General features: G+C 37.0%; 2 protein-coding genes across 2 annotated transcripts; one reads left to right on the top strand and one right to left on the bottom strand.

Moving 5' to 3' along the window:
* Positions 1 to 2,538: 2,538 nt before the first annotated feature.
* On the bottom strand, positions 2,539 to 8,299 carry nemp1 (nuclear envelope integral membrane protein 1). Its single transcript, XM_084367332.1, has 9 exons — positions 8,144 to 8,299; positions 6,664 to 6,785; positions 6,256 to 6,472; positions 6,093 to 6,165; positions 5,915 to 6,008; positions 5,701 to 5,815; positions 5,248 to 5,473; positions 4,661 to 4,837; positions 2,539 to 3,406 (listed from the first exon to the last, which is right to left on the bottom strand). Exons 1-9 carry the CDS (start codon positions 8,250 to 8,252, stop codon positions 3,250 to 3,252), a joined length of 1,290 nt encoding a protein of 429 aa, XP_084223458.1. The 5' UTR covers positions 8,253 to 8,299; the 3' UTR covers positions 2,539 to 3,249.
* Positions 8,300 to 11,887: 3,588 nt separating this feature from the next.
* cd63 (CD63 molecule) lies at positions 11,888 to 21,353 on the top strand. Its single transcript, XM_084367976.1, has 8 exons — positions 11,888 to 12,035; positions 12,838 to 12,923; positions 17,705 to 17,893; positions 18,011 to 18,085; positions 18,173 to 18,271; positions 18,501 to 18,644; positions 20,490 to 20,573; positions 20,922 to 21,353. Exons 2-8 carry the CDS (start codon positions 12,858 to 12,860, stop codon positions 20,985 to 20,987), a joined length of 723 nt encoding a protein of 240 aa, XP_084224102.1. The 5' UTR covers positions 11,888 to 12,035; positions 12,838 to 12,857; the 3' UTR covers positions 20,988 to 21,353.
* The last annotated feature ends 28 nt before the right edge of the window (positions 21,354 to 21,381 follow it).

The raw sequence follows: 21,381 nt of genomic DNA, 5'->3' as shown, positions 1-21,381 counted from the left end.
CATGGTTGTCTTATCATCTTTATTTCACCTGCTGGAGTTGAAAAATGCTAAATTGTTTGTGTGGAGGTGTGTAAGACTCATTTAATCAAACGTGGGCCAGTTTGCTTTCTGTGGGGAACTCCAGACACTTTACATGAAGCTGCCATGAGGGGGCTGTCACAGTGTTTGCAATATGCTCATGTATCCAAGGGATTCCCCCCCTTCCGCATGTAACGTGGCCGTGTTTGCATCGCAGTGAGGTTTCCCTGTTCGTGACGTATCTTTTGGGGAAGTAAACACAGGAAATGCAATAGCATGTGAATGTGATTACACTTTCTGTTGTGTCAACTGAGTCTGCATGCAAATAATGCTAGTACTGTCATTCGGTTCATACATGTTGTGTAATCAAGCGTAATCATTGGGGTGTTCCCTGCTTTTGAATGTTACGAGGACAGTCACATCGATGTAAAGAAGCCAGTGGTGGGACGCAGAGGTCTAAAGGTCATCAGATAGGCCCACTGAAACTAAAGAGTGCGAGATAAAGGATGAATAGCGTTTCTTTTTCATTCTCCACCATTTACTGAAAGCCACCTAATTTAAGATAACGCTATCTCACTTGAACACCAAATTCCTGCTTCCACTTTTAATGTAATGTGATGTTAATGAGTGTTACTAGATTTACCTTGTATATCTAAAACAGGGCATGTGTTCCAGTCATCACCGTGTTCTTGTAGCACAATGACAAGATGTCAAACGGTAAAGAGCAGATATGAGAAAGGTCAGAAATTTTTACTTCGCTGCAGATGGTAGAACTTCCCGAGACCTCTTCCAAAAAAGGGTCATATTTTCACAGTAGACGGGTTGGGTGGGTTTTTAGAGTAAAATGCTGTTTCCTTTGTAGATTCTAGGTAAACGAGGAAAAACAACAGATGCCATTTGTCACTCTGACTTTGCAAAATTCAGTTCCCAAATATGCAGATTCAAACTGTACGCTGTGGCAGTTAAAATAAAATGCAGCTTCTGCAAGTGCCGTTGTAACGTAGTCCAGCCCTCTGCTGCCTTCCACTTTATTTATTTGATAACTTTAGTTACTTTGCAGATTACATGCAACATAATTTATTTTATCAGCAGTACTGATTCTGATTATCAGAAAAATGCTGACTATTGAATCCGTGAATCGTTCAGCCCATGGTCAACAGTATACATGTATAATTTACTTTTACATGTACTTAAATAATACTTAAAATAAGATACTTTACCACTGTTACTACTACACTTATGGGTAATTTTAACTTGTACCAAAGTAATGTTTTAACATGATACCCTTACTTACACTCAAGAATGACTTTTGGGTACTTTATAGAACACTTACTGTGTGTAGCATTTTATTCTATTTTAACTTCTTATCTATTGTTGAGGTAGTTTTATCTATAACTGCATCATATTTTACAAATTAATCATCGATGTAAAACCTTGATATGCAAAGTAAAATGCTGTTTCCTTTGTGGACTCTAGGTAAAGGGGGAAAAAAAACAAAAGATGCCATTCATAACTCTGACTTTGCAAAATTCAGTTCCCAAATATGCAGATTCAAACTGTACGCTGTGGTAGTTAAAATAAAATACAGCTTCTGCAAGTGCTGTTTGTAACGTAGTTCAGCCCTCTGCTGCTTGTAAAGTGGAAACTCCACAGATGTATGTTCATCCTCCATCATTTAAAAACAGACTGTGTATTGTTATGTATTCTGAATGTTTAACTGATTAGTCGACAAGTCATTAATCAAGCAAATATGCCCCAAATTTTCAGTTTCAAGCATCTCAAATGATTTTAATCGTGTAAACTGGATATTTTAGGGGTTTGGGGATGTTGTTTGGATAAGAACAGTTAAATGTCCAGTTTTTTGGACATGATTTGGACGAAACAAACTATCTAAAGACATCCTGTAGATCTATGGGAACTTTTGATGGGTTTTTCTTATTTATTTTTTTCCATATTATCAACTAAATTACCAATAGAAATCAATAGTTGCAGCAGTAGATACAAATAGCTTGAATACATTTTTAAAAAAAGTATTTCATAAAGTCGCAGTAACTTCAAAGTGAAATAAGTCCTGCATTAATAAAACTCTAAAACATTAAAGTATAACGAGTAGAAACAGTCATTAGGCAGCAGATTGGACCTTGTGTGTCGTATTTATACAGTAGATACATGATCGGTGCAGTGATGGAATGTAACTAAGTACATTTACTCGAGTCTTGTAAGTACAATTCTCAGATACATGTACTTTACTTGAGTATTTTACTTTTTCTGCTACTTTATTCTTCTTTGCTGAAGAAGCTGCTATATGTGTTCAAAAAGATGTGGTGGACTGAAAGTACATAATTTTCCTCTAAAATTGTAGTGGAGTAGAAATGAAAGTAGAGTACAAGTACCTCAAAACAAGTGCAGTACTTAAAGAAATGCACTCGCTGAAGAGTCCAATTGAGAAAAGGCTATAGCACCAATAAAATCTTGGATATTTAGCTTCAAATGCTTCCTACACAATGATGTGAACAGATGTCAGAGCTCAAACATATTTTTTTATTCAAAATACTTTCGGACACTTCCACTGATCTATGTCCATTAAAATGAAAACAGTGAAATACAAACTTGACAGAACGTTTCTCCCCGAGCAGAAAGCTAGACTAATAACCACCGCATCATGCTGCCGTTCAGAGGCGAGGCTTAAGGTTAACGTATGGTGTACTACACACGTCGTCTGGATGCTCTCATTGCAGTGAGCCCAATTAGAGCCTCGAGGCTGTGAACGCAACATGTTTTTGAAAATTAAAACATAAAACCTTCTCTAAGATATGACTAAAGACAACACAAACTACTGTCAATCACACAAGTCTAAACACTTCAACCTCCTGGTGTCAGTAACTGAGTTTTACTGTATGTAACCTCAATTTTAACAGAAGCCTTTGTTCCTTAAAAAAAGAAGAGATCAGGCTTTAGTGCACATCTTTGAACAACACATTTTTTCTGCTGATAACAGATCTGACCGAACTGTTCTGCTTGTGATTGTTTTTTTCACTGAAAGCCAAGACTGGTTGTGGCTATGGCGACTGAAAAGACAATCCAGGCTTTTCTTAATCCCTCCTCCGCAACAGTCATTCAAAGTCAGTCTGGAACTTTGCACAGGAGCCACTGAGAGCTGTTCTCCGCTCACCTTTCTGAAAGGAAATAACAACTGTTTCCATTTCCATATGTCTCCAATACTGTGCTGTCTCACTCTGGTTTCATCATGGGCTTGATTTCGTCTTCCTCGTCGTCTGTGTCAAAAAATTCATCCTCAAAAAAAGATCCTCCAAAGCCATATTCCTGCACGTGGACAGACACCTCATTTGGCATCAAGTGAGGGGACCCTTCAATGAAATCTGCAAACCTGTGAATTAAAGTGACAATATCAGCAACATTATCACTGCAATACTGTATACAAACCACATACTGGTATTTAGGGGCACCTACATACTTCACATACAGCTTAATATTCAACATTCACTCAATATTAATTATGTTTTTATTAGTGTATAATCACCTGAAACGTGTAACTGTTTACCTTTTATTAAACCAATCATGTCTGTTTACAATAACTCCCAGGTAAGAAAAAAACCCTGCATCACGCATTAGTTTATATACAATTTAATCATCTTTTTTCATGTTATTTAAAGGTTTATGCATCTCATTTATCTAAAATGCATGCTTGATGTTTTCATATTTATTTTATATTAATTATGTTACGTTGGAGACCTAATTATCCTGTTGGGCCACAAACTTTAGACACTGTAGTAGTGTAGTATAACAGATGATGTCGCTGTTGGGTAGATAAGTGTATTTATTGATTTTAACAACAAAAGGTGGTTCCTAAAAACTATCGACCCTCCTTGGAAGTGTAACAACATTGAATCAAAGAAGACTTGAAGTGGCTCTTTTTTTTCTCTTTTTTTCACTGACCAACAAAAAAATACCTGCCATGACAACATTTAAAAAACCTCTACAAAGTGATCTGATTCATTATAAATACAAGACACAGTGTTTGCATACTGTAAGTAATCAATGCACCATCACTGGTGCAGCCATTTGGTCACATAATTAGTTCACCTGTGTTTTGTAGTCAAGGGGTCTCAGTTGATTGTAGTATAACTACACCTGTACTGTACCAACTTTTGGTGAGTCAGTATTGTGGCAAAACCTGCATCATCTGCAGTCTCATCTTTGTCAATACAAGCTACATAAAATCTACTTTATGTTCAATGTTCAGAGGCAGTACAACATAAATACTTCCAGGGGGTGAATACTTTTTACAAGGGAACGCGCTTGTTTTACGATCATTAAATAAAATTAAATAAAATAAAATTAAATTAAAAAATTCTCACTAAAATTGTGACTCTTCAAAATCGCAATATCTGTCAAAATAATTTTAAAATGATTTTTTTGTATGTCTGTCAGCTGCAGCATTGAGTAACAATAACATTATCTCTTCGTGGTAATACGTTACTGAGTTACTAGGAAGTCTCAAATATGAGTTCATGTGTAACTCAAGAGTCTCTTTCTGTTTTTGTAAGCCCAAGGCTGGGCTGAGTTTAATCATGTTTTTCAACAAATGATATACTCAGACACAAAGCATCACAACATCCACCTTTTCGGAGACTGAAGCCTGGACACCGCCTTCCACGGTCTGCATTCTGGGCTGTTGCAGTACTTCCTGAGCTCGTCCAGTGCACGCCGAGTCTCTTCCTCTCCCTCCTTCTGAAACTCCTCCTCAGTCAACAGGCGACGTGGCTCTGGCTTCCAGTTAAAAAAACGTCTAATTTTCCTGCACGACAAAGCAATAAAGAAATGTGATATATGAGAAATGAGAATGACTAATGATTCTACAGAGAAAATGCAATAATACAGGCTCTTATATCACTGCTTTAAGCTTCAGTAGTTAAAGCAATGCCAACCAGGTTAAATCTAGAAGGTTAAGATAAGCAGACATCTTGCAAGATTTTCCAAAGAACAATTAACTCTTAAGAGATAGTGATGGAGATTATAAAATCATTTTGTGCAATACTGAAAACTTTTACATACTATAACAAAATATAAATAAATGTGTTGACTCCTGTCAACAACAACAGAGCTTTGTCATTCTGCAGGAGGTTACAGGAACACCATATGAACTGTTTAAAATGGACTGTCAGTTGTACTCTTACGCCACCTTCTGGCATGATTCTGAACACGCACCTCCATGCTGCAACAACCAGTAAGACTGGATACTCCAGATTTTTGGAGAACAAAGCTGCCACGATGATGGCAAAGGCGACTTGCTGAATTTGAATCCCCAAATAAACCAGAAGCAGCCCAAATAGCTGCAGCGTCCACGACAAGATGTTAATGCTCTTCTCATCCGCAAGAGGACCGTAACGGTAACACACAGCAAAACTGATGAATCCCACCACTGCTACATAACCTTTAAAACACAAAAACAAAACAAAAAAGTATTGACTTTATAAAGTGCTTAAGAAGAACCAACACAGGGCAGAGCTATGCAACATGCAACCTGCATGCTAAATTAGCAAATTTTTCTATATAAATAATAAGCGTAACTTATGCTATCCTCTATATGCTATACATGTTTCAAATTCCACAAAATCACTATCTATTTATTTGTTGTTTATGTTCATGATGGGTCGGTACCTAATGCCACATTCCAGTGTTCTCGCAGAATTATGTTGAGGTTCCTGCAGACAAGCTGGATGGCGTAAACAGAAAACGACCAGCCGCCAACAATCAACACATAAAAAGGGCTTTTCTGTAGAAACAGCAAACACAAACAGTTCAATAATTAAGTACGCCAGCAAAGTGATTTGGTTGCAAAATCACTGATATTTGAAATACTGAAATAACTTACTTTTGGTAAAAAGCGAGCCAAAATGAAAAAGAGGATGATGAGAGAGGCGATCATGCCGGTGCTCATACCAGCAGAGTAGAAGAAAACTTGACTCCTTTGTGTAAAAGGAAAAAAAAGGTTAATTACACACCAAGATACAGTTAAATCCTAACAATGGTACACAAGAAAGAAAAAATACCTGCTGAGTGAGTCTGCAAAGACGAACATCATCATTCCGGTGAGGAATACCAAAAACAAATAGATATCAAACTCTGCAAGGAAAAAATAACATATGTTATGTTGGCCCTGCAATATCTGTCAATAACCAGCAAATTAGCTCTGTTAATTTGTTTACCACTTACTTCGAAGGGGCTTGATGGTGTACGTAGCTTTGTTAACAGGCTCGATCTTGAAGCACGTCTTCTTGCTGAACAGACTGATGTTAATAGAGGTTTCATTGTGCCGCTCGCGTAAAAAGCTCTGGAACCAGCCCCAGAAACTGAAGTGGTCCAGCTCCTGCAGCTCCTCCTCACCTTCCACAATGACCATCTTAAACACATTTGAGCTCCACACTTTGACCTGCCAGAAAATCACAAAAGATATGTGACCAGTTTTACAGAATTGTTCGAATCTGACCCCAAGATACCCAAACTGAAGAAGAGTGTGGTAACAACGTTATAATGACAAAAACATTAATTATTTCATGATTGACATAAAAGTGCATTAAACATTCATTTAATTCTGGAGTTGGCATCATTCATGTAACTTACCTGAATTCTTGTCCATGTCTGCCTCCAGGTTGGAACTACAGAGTTTTTATAACAGAACCTGTTGGACCCTGACAGGATATAGCTCTCTCCATCCTCGAGATCGATTACTGAATGTTTGTTACCTGGGTTTGACAAGAAAAGTGACATATGTAAAAGAAGCCTGTGACATGAACAACAAATTTAAAAGATATCCGTTCTGTGAAGGACAACACGGGCATTATGAATGGCATATACTATCATGATATGAGACAATATATTGTCTTGAACTTGTCATCTCATTATATTGCGATATGGCAAAAGTGTTGCCTTTTCTTGGCTTTAAAGGCTGCACTACAGTAAATTGATATAATTTTCTGAACTTACCAGACTGTTCTACTTGTTCTTATACTTGTCTATGTTTTATGTTAATATTTTGTGAAAGTACAGAAAGTCAGTATTGTCACAATATGGATATCAAGGTATTTGGTCAAAGATATCATGGTGTTTGATTTTCACCCAGCTTTAATATGTTCATTAAACAGAGACCATATAGATAAACATTTTAACATGAAGATAAACAGGACAGCAGTGTCTAGCTTAAGTTAATTTGCAGCACCTTCCCTGATTAGGCTTTTAAATCCTGATTAAAATAGCTACAGCTTCTAGCTGCACATAAGTGCATGTCAACTCAGATATTAAACTTTTGGCCTAGTTTTGGTTGGATACGGACACAAAGACTCTCTGACACACACAATAAAATACTATGTTATAAGCTAAATCAATATGATAAGATGGGGGTGATTATATTGAGTAGAAATATATGATTCAGTGTTAATGTTATTGTTTCATCCTTCACACTGATCTTCATAGCTATAAAAACTGTTGATTACTTTTTTTTTTGAGTGATTGATCACTTGTTTAATCTATAAAATGTCATAAAATGGTGGAAAATGTTGGTCAGTGTTTCCCAAAGCCCAAGATACACCCTCAATGTCTTGTTTTGTCCACAAACCAAAGATACACAGTTTACTGTTATAGAATATATTCACGTTCAGGAGCTGGAATAAGAGAATTAGGCAATTATCAATTACGATTAACAAACTAGTTGGCCATTAATCGATTAATCTCTGGAGCTCTAGAAACAAGTTAAGATCAGTGACGCACTGGTTTTATAATTAGCATGAATGACCTGAGGGCGGGGCGGGCTTGTTAACTTAAGCAACGTTAAGGTTTATACAGATTTATACACAGCTTAAAACTACAACCGCAAAACAAATGATGGCGTTACATGAGCTGTCTCCCTTTTATAGAGACAGAACAAGATAACAGGTCGCAGTGACACGTGAATAAGGTGCACAATAGCTTATCATCAAGTGACTTCTGTACAGTTTCAAAGACCAAACGTAAGCTAACATGAGTTAGCCTCAGCAACGATACTCGTTCAAAATATGTAATGTATCAATTAAAGTCTCTGTTATTGCCTCGTAACAACGCGTCTTACCCGTAGCTTGTTGTGAGGTCTGATGTAAACAGGTAGAAAGCACCATAAAAAACATTAATTTGGCACTTTCAGAAAAGAAACCGTTTATGATTTTCATGCATCCCGCCATGATGATAGCACCATATCCCTCCTCTATTGTTTTGTCCCGCCCCTTCCTGCTCTGGCAGCTCAGTTGAGTTACAGGCCGTCCAGCCAATCACAGAGTCAGGCTGGATGTCGTCATCGTCAGTGTACGTTCAACGTCTCTACACAGGAAAAATAAAACAAAATGAAATGTATTTATATACAAATACAGTGCCCACGTGTATTTTTTATACTTTTTTTTTTAATCAACGTTGTTTACAGCAGTATTTCTTTCTTGCTATAACTTTGTGAACAAAGTGTTATGTTTAGTTTTTTTTATGTATGACACTAAAAACCAATAAAACCCATGGCCAAGTATACCAAACACAGAACACCAAAAAATCTGCTTTTGGCATTTTAAATCCATTAAATGATTCGGACTTTATGTTTTAAAAAAATAATAATAATGTGACTGCAGTTTGTTTTTCATTGCTCATCTTAAGATGGAAACTCTTCAACCAAACTGTGTAGCTTAAGTACAAACAAAAGCACCTGTAGTTTGTCATTGGTGGAGTAAGTAAATATGAGGAGAGACATGGGGGCTGCTGAAAGATAAACTTCTCTAAGTAAAGTTTACAAATGGACTTGTCTAGTGAAAACAGTGACGACTGTTAGAAAACAGAGCAATTACACCCCTATCATTTTAAACCACTAGGGGGCAGCTACCAACCTTTTCTTGATTTCACATGTAATACAGGGGTTAGCCAAATTATTTACACAAGGTGACAAGTGGCATTTTAATATAGGGGTATACCTGATTTAAGATTTACTGCCAATTAAATTCTGAATAAATCCAATTACAAAAAAACCTTGGCAAAAACATTAAGCTGTGTATGCAGCTGTATCTGCTGCATTGTAATCTGTTGAAATCAGTTGTAATTGACAGATTCTCCCTAGGATTGTTTATGTGCAATGTAAAACACTGACTGAGCCCTGTGCCATCCTGTTGTGGACAGTCAGGGGATATTTCTTCAACAAGAGGACATGAAGAGCTTTATGAAAAAAACGCTGAAATTTATTATAAACAAAAACACAAGCAAAACAGAGCTACATGTGCCCCAACCCCAATACAATGTCAGTTGGTTGGTCCACAGCTTTGGTCCAGACTAATATATCTCAACAACTAGAGGATGGATTCACATGAACTTTTTTAAAGACATTCATGGTCCTCAGAGGAGGAATCCTACTGACTTTTGTGATCCCCTAACTTTTCCTCTGTGAACCATGAGGTCAAAATTTCCATTCACATTTCATCACATTTTTGTTTTTTTTGTCCAACAATCTCAACAACAATTGCCATCATGGAAGATCATGAATCTGGTACAGACATTTGTTTCTCCTTCAGGGTGATTTGTAACTTTTCATACAGCAACATTATCAGGTCATCATTCAAATATTTCCAATGTTTTGGTTTACGACTGAATTCCTGCTTAATTAATAGCATTTCTATTAACCTCAGCTGTAATTAGAAATGTTAGTACACTCTAACCTAGGACGGTGATCATCCTAAGCACTGCAAGTACTAAGCATCAGCATGTTGTCATTGTCATTGTGGGCATGGTAGTGACACATCACTCTGACCCACAGGGCTACGTGGCATACAGCGCTGTCTGCCATTGGCCAAATCAATAAACCACATGATGCCGATTTCAGCTGCATTATCATCGTTTACAGAAGAAACTTTCAAATCTGTCTCCACCAGTAAAGGAGCTGCACAACAGATGAGAGTTAGATTAGAGATCAGACAGGGGTGAAGGTGAAACTGAGCCCAAAATGTGTTCCATTAAAATCAACCATAACACTTAAACCAGTCAAATTAAAAATTATATTTCTATATTAGAGGTAAATTTGGTTCTGGGCATGATTTGAAGTACTTAGTGTAATGTTGTAGTAAACCAGGTCACACTGATATCATCAGTCAATTATGAAATTAAATAATGGTTGAAATCTTGGTTCAAGGTTTGGGTTTTTTTGGCACATACACAAATCATATAATACAGTGTGCAGTGAAATGCACTTTAAGCCCTCTGAAGATGAGCTCATAGCTGGTAAGATTAAAAGAAAACATAGTATTAAGATATAGAGATGAAAAGATAAAGATGAAATATTATACAGTATACACATTATACTATGTACTGTATGTAAGTATTCAATACAAATATATACATAAGCACAAACTATAAGCAAATATTGATACAAATAGTAAAATAGTTGAATAGTAATGAAGGTGCAAACATTGATATGAAGGTGAAATAAAGAGTGAAGGAATAAGAATGGTGACCTGTGACTCGTTTAAAATGGTTCCTGCATTTTGGCAAAGTGTCATTTGAGTTTATTGCTCAACGAGAGGTTAATCAGCAGTCGGATGTTACTCATGTAAAAGAGGAAATATTTGAGAAATGTTGGTTTCTTACACCTTGGACACAATGTGTCAGTTCCCATGACTGTCACATAGATTGAGAACCTGATTCATTCAGTTCGTGTCATACAGCCTTCCAATATGGTTATATATTTCACTGATATAAGTTGTAGTAAAGATAATCATTCGTCATATAAAGACATGCCATGGTATGACTCAATCTCACGTGTTACTGATAGTATTTGCCCTCCTTTTACTTTTGATTTAGGTGGTGAGATCAGAGTGTTTTTAGTCTTAAGTTTTTAGTCAAAATGCTGCTTACGACCCCACCGACCCCACCTCATGCTCTTTCACTTTCACCCTTTGACTGTGTATTTCTATACACGGTAGACTCATTGTTTAACCCAGAAACCCCCCAGTATTGCTGTTATAGTAAACTGTCTGACTTCACTTGTGTCAATTCAAGGAGGGCAGTTAGATTTAATGCAACTTTATTTAGGAGCTATAATGGGTTTATAAGCTGTAACTAATAGCTTAATTGATAGCCTTAATCATTTACGTACTTATTTACTTTCGAAATACATTTTAAGCCAACTTAAACTTTCTGGGTTGTCATGTTGTGAAAAATTGCCATACTTCTTGGACCATTCACTCCTGGAAAGGGGCTTCAGGATGATCAGGACCAAAACCCATTTATTTATAACTTTTAAGCATCTGCTAATAATTAGCAACATTTTAACAGTGCAAAGAGAAAGAGAAAACACATGCCAGTGGAATTTTTCACAACTTGGCAACCCAAAATGTGCTCCTATTAATAGGCCCAGCCTGTAAACAAAATTGCAAGTGAAATTAGACACTACTGACACAATTTGACACTGGGGCGTTTGGGGCTTTTAGGCCTGCCTGGTTTGTCCTTATGTTAATCCAATATTCTAGTAATAATGGATTAATTCCCTATTTTTGTAAATACAGTTACTTTTACACAAGTGAAGGATCTCACTGCCAACTTCGAGTGGCATTTAGGAAAACACGCCTGTGGGCTATAGTTTTATAAGCTTAACTGAAACTAAATCTAAAAAGTCCTTTATGATTGAAAAAAAAAATCTCTTTCATTTTCGCTTTTAACGGTGGCTCCAGGGGGCTAATCTGATAAGAAAGAGCCAACGGAAGCTCTCGGTTATCATCAACCATCAGACTCTGTGTACGTTTTCTTGGAACGATACACAAGAGTTGAAGATTTAACGAGGAGACCCTGAAGGCAGCAACTAAAAGGAGAAGTTGAGGAAAGAGGTGGGGAAGAAGTTGGAGGAGCAGAGGGAGGGACTATAAACGGCTGGAGATAGTCTAAAATTTCAACACATCGTCGTCCTCGCCTCTCATCGCAGGGTTTTTAAAGACTTCATCTTAAAGGTAAGCCTCTAAACACCGTCACAGCGTCGAAATCTTTTTAACTTCCGCTAACTTTCAGGAACTTTAGCCGTTAACGTTTCATTCTTCTCAAAATGTCGCCCAAAAGTTGATGTTTCTCCCAACGGTCGTGAAAGAAACGTGTCCTGAGCTGCTTAGCTGTTTGTCTAAGACTAATTTAATTGTCAAACCCTAACAAATTCAATAAGAGAAAGCGCTCTGGTTGATGTAATTTGGCCTGTGACAAAGCTGCTATTGTTGCTACTGGCGGTGATTAACGGTCCGGGGCAGGGCCGGTCAGTCTCGTCGTTAAAACGGTTCTCTTGATCAATTTAGGGCCCAGCCGATGAGTCGTTCAGGTCACGACAGAGACACAAACAACGAGCTTCTTCTTCTTCTTTTTTTTATGATGAATTTAAAACTGTTCCTGTTTACTGCAAAGTAACTGGTGGCTCTAAACTTTGATTTGCCTCTTTAACGTTTTTTATGATATGGATATGTGCCAACGGCTGTAACGGCTGTAATTAAGTTCAGTCGAACAATAGGAATATGTGTGCTTCACTGACCTCCGTAGGCTAACGTTAACTAACGTTAATTAGCGTTACTCAACGTTAAAAACGCGCAGTTTGTCACAGATGTCCTGATCACGGGTCCAGGCTTTTTTATCATATCCTTCAGTAGATGACTCATATTTCCCATGCTGCTGCTGCTTATAGCAGAGCTGATCTAATGTTCATATAATTCTGCCTTGAAAAAAGTGAAAGAAATGTTTGATAAGTGAATGCGTGTCCTTTTTTTGATCCAGGAAACTAATCCTCATCAACCATGGGTGTAGAAGGAGGAATGAAGTGTGTCAAGTTCCTGCTTTTCTTCTTCAACTTCATCTTCTGGGTGAGTAGCAGCTATTTATTTCTAATCATGTTTACAATCAAACTCAATCTTACTTAAAAGTGAAAGGAGCTCGTGGTGATCAGAATGAAAGCAGCAAAGCCGGTTTTGGTTTGTTATCAAGATAAAACAGCTTATCTTTTTAGGCAGAACTTTGTTCACCTCTGGTCTGGGTCATTCATGACATTACTCCTTCCCATCAACCCCGTGACTGTGAGCATGAACTTTTGTCTGGTTTAGGTTAACATAAAGTGTGTAATCATCTGTTAAATCAGCTGATGACTAAACCCACTTACACAATCTACTGTTTGACATCCAACTCATGATTCATTCTTCCTTGTAAGCTAGCGTGGAGGAAACTTAGGACATCTCAAATATCCTGGGCTAACCTGAACCTTTCCCGGATGTGACCTGTTGGCAGTCTTTTTATTGTGTGTTTTAGAGCGAGAGGTGGTGATGATGGAATGTGAATCTTATGACCAGATTTCAAAGTGTAACTGTATCATGTGACCGGTCCAGATCAACGCGCTTTCTTTCTTTCTTTCTTTCTTTCTTTTTTTTCTCCATTCCCCTCCCTCGCTCACACAGTTTACAGCTTTACTCTGGCTTGTTTGCACAGTTTGCAAACTTGATAGTCATCTCACACTTGACAGGAGGAAGTAAAGAGTGACAAAGATGTATGTAGTAAGAAACACATAAAGATGTCCTTAACATCAGCTCACAACTACATTATAAACCATTTTATGTTAATGCTGAATAGGCGGGGCTCAAGTAACACTTTAACTTATTTATTCATTTTTGGGCTATTTTTTAAATTAGTAAATTTATATCAGAGTTGCAGCTGTATATAACATTTTTGTGGTATAGGTGTTATGATAATTGACAATTATCATACTGTGAATTTTTAGCAAGTTTCATGTCTGTTAGAACATAATATTTTGTGAAATCATAGTAAAGCCTTCATTCAACCAAAAACCCTTATGTTTACAGTCACAGATATTATAGATAGTCACTGATAACAATAATACAAATTATGTAATACAGTACATCGTGATACAGTGAAACCATGACATTTTCTCCTCATCTATATTATGGGTGGGCAATCGGACACTTTTAGATCGAGGTTAAGCTTGATGGTGTACACAATCAACTTTTAGGCAAATTGTAGAGATTTTTTAATGTTCTCTGCACTTTACATAACCTCATTGATGTGTGGATCCACATTACATGAACAAACGAATAGAGTGATGTAGCTAGCTAGAAGGCTAAGCTGATTGGACACATTTCATAATATGGCTGACATTGTAAATTAGGGGTGTCGCGATATACCACTATTGATTATAACCGTAATATTTACAACTTTAATATTGATATTGTGATATTTAAGCCGGATCACCAACCAATAATCTATATGTAACCCAATCTATATTCTTCAGTAGTCTTGTTTTGTCCAGAAATTAAGGTCAAGTTAAAGGGGAAAAAAACGTAACAGTATCCTGGATAATTATTTTCATCTCTCTGTTCTGTTGTACTGCATTCTAGTATTGCTATTCTGGAATTGACGTGACCATCTTTGCTCTGTTTGCCTGCTCTATTCACCCTTTCATGTTTTCCTACGTCAATCAATAGTCGCCTATTTGACTCATGCTCAAATATTGACACTGGTGGTACCAACAAGGAAAGGTTTTCAGCTGCACAGAGGGCTTAACATGGAGCAAATAACAAACTGGGCAGATTATGGGCCATCTGTCATTAAAGCTACTGAGCTACATCCATTATAAATATGAAAGCTTTTATCCTGATACAAGCATTTCTGTTCATTTTACTAGTAATGCTTTAAAACAATGTAAACAGTGCAGAGTAGTAAGACCAGTTTGACTGGGCGCTGTTGTTCCTGGGGCTACTGTTAATTTGTTTGCCGACTAAGCTGCATTTTAATAGCTGTTAAAAACAGCAACAGAGAATTTGTCCCAGAGGAAGGACAGAATGGAAGCGTAACTTCTGACTTGTCCCTGAGTGTTCTGTAATAACCATGAGGTGACTTTATCCCTATCCTGTGCCACATCCTGGTAGGATGTGTTTGTTTTTGCATGGTGACATTTATATTGATAAATGTCACCATGCATATGATAAAAAGGATAATAAATGGTCTCAGCTGGACTCACAAATGATAATCATTGTAAGGTTATAGCTAGAGCCTGACCAGTACTCAATTTTTTGGGCAGATGCCAATACAGATAATAGGGAATAAAACATTCCGATATTGATGTATCGGTTGATAAACATACATTTTTTGCAATTATCCTTGAAATGTGGGTATCAAATAGTTGTGACAGAGACCTGTAATGGAGACAGGATATTTTACAGTTTAGCAATAAACGTTATCGTCCAAAATGATAGCGTTGAAACAGTAAACTTCACTAATTAGAATCATCCGATAATTATAAATTATACACGCTACTTTTTCTGCTTGATAATCTCGAAAAAAGTTTTCACGATATCAAATGTGAATATTTGCTGGTTTTCTTCTTTTCCTTCCATACCAAGATGCATAGCTAGAAATGCGTTGACAGCAAAACCATTGTTTATGGTACGGCTTGCATGGTGTGTGCTCCTGCCACCACTCCATAACTTACATATAATGGCCGCTCCGCAATCAGCCCTGCTTTACAGGAGCACCTCGCTGTTTTACCAGAAAAATCTGTTTTTCTTCTGAGTCATTTTTTGAAGCTGTGTGTGATCAGGGCCTTAGAGTAAACTATTTTTTTGCATTTTGGACTGTTATCAAAATAAAGCGGGGATGTGGAATATGATAACTATGGGAAAGTGTGAAAGGTATTTTTCACAGTTTACTGACTAGCACTGACCAAAGGTGAATTAAGAGTTAGCAAGAAAATCATCTGGAGGTCAATAAACATCAGTTGGAGCTTAGTGAAGTCACAATGACAAGTCCAAAGTCTGAGTCAATGGATTGTCCAGACTGATGTATTAATATGTTTGCAGAGGTTCTTGCCTTGTGGTCAGTTCGGTATCATCATATCAGTCATCATAAGCTGTTTTAAGCCTGTCAACATTAATGATGAAGTACAAATTCCAAGCAACACTCAAAGAAATAAGTTGCAGTATTCTTTTGCACATGCACAGCACCTAAATTAATAGTATAGTATAGTATATTATAGTATTAATAGTTACATTTTACAATTCTGGAGAAGAGCTTTTCATAATGACAACTTAAAGTCTTAAGTTTGATGCAGTCAGAGTTAGTCTGTTAATGTCCAATGTATCCAAATCTTTAGTGTAACATAGCGCAAGACAAAAACAGCGCACTTGAGAAGAAGGAACTAGGAAATGTGTAAATCTCCGTGCTGTATCATAGGCAACTGAACTTGTTTCAGAGTCTTGAAGACGTTTCACGTTTCATTTCTTCCTCAGTTCTGAAAGTGTGTAACATTTTTGGTTGAAAAAGAAGTTCAACAATGTTGTTTTGGCTCTGGTAGTAACTTCCTTTTTGACTTCAAATTTAGTTCCACCACAGTCTTGTTGTACATGAGCTGACTGCCTACTCTCTGTTTGATGAAGCACTGTCCGAGTAAAGGCCATGCAGCTCACTGTGGTGTTTGTTTTAGAGCTTGTTGATCCCAGCTGATCGTGGTTAAACAGCTCACCCACACAATGTTTGCAGAAGATATAATAAAGTGCTCTCATCGGCCCACCCAAAGCTGTGACACTTGAATATCACAGTTTAACATCTTACCACCTTGCATCTGTATACAGGAACTGAAGTCTGTTGCAATTTCCCTCCACATATTTAGCATAAGTGCTTACTCATTTTGTTTGTGTAAGACGCTCATATGGAAGAAAAGAAATATTCGAATCCTATAAGTAAGTGAATATCTACTTCTTAAATTTTTCGAATTGAAATATTTTACTGACAACCATCTAGACTTCACCTTGACCCTGCATAGCATGTCTCTCTCATAAAAAAAATGTAATAAACACTTGTATGTTCTTACCCTTAGCACTTACATCATAGCACTTTTGTACTTATGGTATTCTTGATAAATAGCAGCTACTTTGCTCAGATGAGAGCTTGAAAATTGTTTCTATCTTTTCTTTCCTACTTTATCGATGGTGATATGTTGTGGTTTCTTTCTTGTGACAAATGTACTTATTGTAAGTCGCTTTGAACAAAAGCGTCTGCTAAATGCCCTAAATGTAAATGATCTGTCTACATTTATGTGGTTTCATATCCCACCTTTTTTATTTCCACATGGTTATTTAACTTGTGCAATTTCAAAAAACTTGATACAACAACAAGAAGTTGCTCAAATTCAGACATCATAATTCGAGAATTCTCCTGAGGATAAAAAAACCTAACATAAAATCTAACTTGGACAAAAAGAGAAAAGTCATGTTTTGGAGATGCCAAAACATGACTCTAAACATTGCTCTAAAAATAAAGTAGAGCAATCTGGTAAATTCAGAAAATTACATAACTTTAATGTAATGCAGCCTTTAAAACCAGGAAAAGCAAATACTTATTGCAATATAATGATATCCACAATCTAAGCTGATATAAGGTGCCATATCATGATAAGGATATAACATTGATATATTGTCTCATTCTGCTTGTTCTTTACTTCCCATGTGTTATCAGATAATCAAATAAGACATAACAGTTTCCACTATAGACCTAAACCAAAGAAAAATGCTTGCATCGCACAAAGTGAGTAGAAATTATTCAACAGATTCCACCTTAAACAATCTCCCTCTCTTTTCTGCAGATATGTGGCCTCGCATTGATTGTCCTGGGAATCCTGGTTCAGTTGGGTCTGCACAGAAACGTCATGATCAAAGATGCATCAGCCTCCGGAGTTCCCATCGTTCTCATCGCAGTTGGTGTGGTGATTTTCTTCATCGCCTTCTTTGGCTGCTGCGGTGCCTGGAAAGAGAACTACTGCATGGTCACCACGGTAATTCAAATAGTGTGACATCTGTTAAAGCACACAGCAGTAGAATTTAACTTTGTTTTGTGGGTTTTTTAGCACTGCCTGATGATAATGTGTGTTTAATTTCTCTTTTTCCCTCAGTTTGCTGTCTTTCTCTCACTGATCATCATTATTGAGATCGCAGCAGCAATCGGTGGATACGTCTTCAGGAACAAAGTGAGTGTAGAATTTAAATGTTCTTTGTGCTTAATAACAGTGAAGTTGTGTATTTAACTCGGCTTCCATGTTGTATCTCCCATTCAGGTCTCAGCTGTCGTCCAGGATAGTCTTACTGACATGATCACCAACTACAACAACAGCACAGCCGAATTCAGAGATAGTGTGGATAGGCTGCAGATCGATGTGAGTTCAGTGTAAACTTTCCTACTCACTGTTTACTTAGTGTGACAACACCTTCGCAAAACACTGCTGCATCCTGATGGTTGGTGCTGTGCTGTTTTTCTTCGCACCGTCTGTTGACACAAAGAATGTACTCTGACTGTACTTTTGACTGTCACATCACCATTGCCGAGGCTTTAAAGCTGACATGTCCATGTTATATGTTTTCCATTTAACACATTTTCTCTTCCAGTTGAAATGCTGTGGTGTGAACAGTTCCTCTGACTGGAGACACTACACACCTGAAGGAAACTCTGTGCCTGACTCATGCTGTGTGAACGTCACCGCAAACTGTGGAAGCGGGACCATGACAGACGCCACCAAAGTGCACCAGCTGGTAAAAACCTCAGTTGTGGTTCATTTGGCAACACGTTGATTACTGGTGGTAACAGCGTGATTTAATGCTACAGCAAACAATACATGAGCAGCTACTTTGTCATAAATACAACAGAAGAAGAACTGTTGTATGTTTCCAGTACAGAAAAACTCAAGTTGCTTTAAAAAAACTTTAAAGTTTTTGATGAACAACCTCAGTCAACAAATACATTGTGCTTTCTGTGTCTGCTTCACAATGAACAGTTTAATGATTTTACTGTGAAGCAGCAGCAGTAGGGTGTAAGGTTTAAAGCAACATTATGTAGAAATTGGCATTTTGTGTGATTTCGTGCCCCCCACAGTTTCTGAGAGTAACACCACTGTCATGAATAAAAATCCCAGGTCTGTAACAGTTTCTCAGACATGATATAGGTGCAAACTACAAACAAAACTCATTATCTCATCACAATGTTATGTCTTGAAAACTTGTATCTTGAAGTAAACATGTATGTAACGCTGTGATCCTGAAGTTACATAGTGCTGAAACAAGTCACAGGGGGGCAGAGCTGCTGAGACAGAGACACCATTCACCCTATTACAAGACAATGTACCATCAAAATGACTTTGTAGCTGTTATTTTAAGGTAAAAGTAAAATATAGTTGCTTTAGGTCAGCTGTAGGAGAGGGAACAGTAAACACTGAGGCTGAGTACAGGGAGGCTAGACTACATACATTCATATTTGTGTGTGTGTATATATATATATATATATATATATACACACACACACTGTCCACTACCAAATAAAGGCCCATAATGCCCACTAAAAACGATAAATAAAGGTATATAGTTTTTCTATATCTATTTATATTTTTCTGTATTTATACACAATTTGGTAGTCATGTATTTAAAGGAAACGTATAGCCTGATGTTATACCTTTCATTTTAATATGAGCTTTATTTATTCAAATTCAGATATTTAAGGGAAAACTTTTAAACTATACTATAAACTACTAAAGAACGATGTCTTTTGATGAGGTGAAACCACTGGAATACTTTTGCCCAAACTAATATTGTTTATGTTTAAAATCAGAGAATTTGAAAAAAATGTAATTTAAAAATATTTGAAAATATATGTTAAACAATATTTAATGCAGGCCGTTGATGTGATTTTCCCCTCCATCTTGGTCCCCTAGTGGCAAGAAGATCCTAGCCACGTACCTGTACCTTGATCCAGCCATGATTGTTACAAACCTCCAGAGAATAATGAACCAACCCTACAGCTCTAGTTTGCTTTCTGTCCTCTTTTAGCTCATTGTCAGTCCAAAAGCCGTGAGTCATTTTCAGCCAAAAAAACAGAAAAAAACCTGATAAAGTGACTGTTAACTACACATTCAACACCAACAGCTGAACAAGTTAGCAGCTTGTTGCTGGAAAAGGTCCAACATCTACTTAGTTACACCAAACCAAAACTTGACAAAGAGTAAATATCAGACGGAAGCATCACTCCACACAGGCTGAACAAATACAGAATGTATTTGTTCATGCAAAGCTCATATTACCAGGAAAACCTAAAATATTTACTTATTTAGTGTAATAACAATGTTGTAGGGTAACTTCTGTATCATGTCACCTTCATTGAATATGCAAGCCCAGTTTGTGACAAAGTGAACGGTTAACACTTCAGTACACTTCTACTAACGGTTGATTTTGTGATAAGTTTTATTTTTATGCATACAGCAGTGGGGTGTGTGGTAGTTGGAACAATGAGGAAGTAAAGTCAGCGCAAACAAAACAACTGTTAAAAAGAAGTTTTACTGTGAGGCAACGTGTCTCTCAAATAACAAGCCATTTTTTGTTTTGTTTTAGGGTTGTCATGATGCTATGGAGGCCTTCCTGAAGAAAAACATCCAGTGGGTGATAGTTGGAGCTCTTGTCATTGCTTTCCTGCAGGTATGTAACATCACTAAAAAAAAAAACCTTGATGCATTAGAAACATTATTTGGCCGGACATTACCACTAAAATGATTTCAGATGTTATGTTATGATATGTTTTTGTATTGTCATTGTGATAATAACTTCTTAAATGTAATCTGTTTCATTGTATTGTTATTGTCACGTGTGGTGTTCTTAACTTTCCTCTGACGTGTTCAAGACTTCTCAACTACAGGACATAAAGATTTTATAACATGTCTTTCAAAACAATATCTCCTATATATATATACATATATAAATATATATATTTGTACATGTACTCTAACATCACTGTCCTCTCCTTGTGTGTGATTGTTTTAATTCCAGATAATGGGCATCGTGTTCGCCTGCATGTTGATGAGAGGCATCCGCAGTGGCTACGAAGTCATGTGATCCAGCTTCACACCTGAGTAGGAGTTGGTTGTTCAGATCATACTTTCTGGGAGCTTCAGTTGGAAATATGTAATATGTTCATCTTATACTTCAAATACAATGCACAGAACAATATACTTTCCCTTGTATTGATTTTGGACTTTATTTTCATAGGTTAACAATATCTTTGCGTCATACTGTATAAGCTTTGGAATTTCAAATGGTAGAAAGGATTAATGTCCACTTTATTGTCTGTATATGTTCTTGTTGGTGAAAAGGAATTCCTGCATCTTTTACTGTGCTTGTTCTGTTGATCTGTTGGGGCGCCAGGTTTTTTATGTTTTGCTGGTTTCTGGTTTCTATTTTTATTAAAGCCTCTTTAAATTACGTGTGAATTTGCTTCAAGAGTAAATAC

This window comes from Pagrus pagrus (assembly GCF_965226575.1).
Source record: "Pagrus pagrus genome assembly, chromosome: 11".
NCBI lineage: Eukaryota > Metazoa > Chordata > Actinopteri > Spariformes > Sparidae > Pagrus > Pagrus pagrus.
This window is presented reverse-complemented; position numbering and strand designations above follow the sequence as displayed.

What these genes read in the sequence shown, in the direction of transcription:
- cd63 (XM_084367976.1), top strand. Translation starts at nt 12,858, where the DNA reads ATGGGTGTAGAAGGAGGAATGAAGTGTGTCAAGTTCCTGCTTTTCTTC. An exon ending in TCTTCAACTTCATCTTCTGG is followed by an intron (nt 12,924 to 17,704) that starts GTGAGTAGCAGC and finishes TCTTTTCTGCAG; the next exon opens with ATATGTGGCCTCGCATTGAT. An exon ending in TGGATAGGCTGCAGATCGAT is followed by an intron (nt 18,272 to 18,500) that starts GTGAGTTCAGTG and finishes TTTCTCTTCCAG; the next exon opens with TTGAAATGCTGTGGTGTGAA.
- nemp1 (XM_084367332.1), bottom strand. Translation starts at nt 8,252, where the DNA reads ATGGCGGGATGCATGAAAATCATAAACGGTTTCTTTTCTGAAAGTGCC. An exon ending in AGACATGGACAAGAATTCAG is followed by an intron (nt 6,473 to 6,663) that starts GTAAGTTACATG and finishes ATTTTCTGGCAG; the next exon opens with GTCAAAGTGTGGAGCTCAAA. An exon ending in TGGCTCGCTTTTTACCAAAA is followed by an intron (nt 5,816 to 5,914) that starts GTAAGTTATTTC and finishes CTGTTTCTACAG; the next exon opens with AAAAGCCCTTTTTATGTGTT.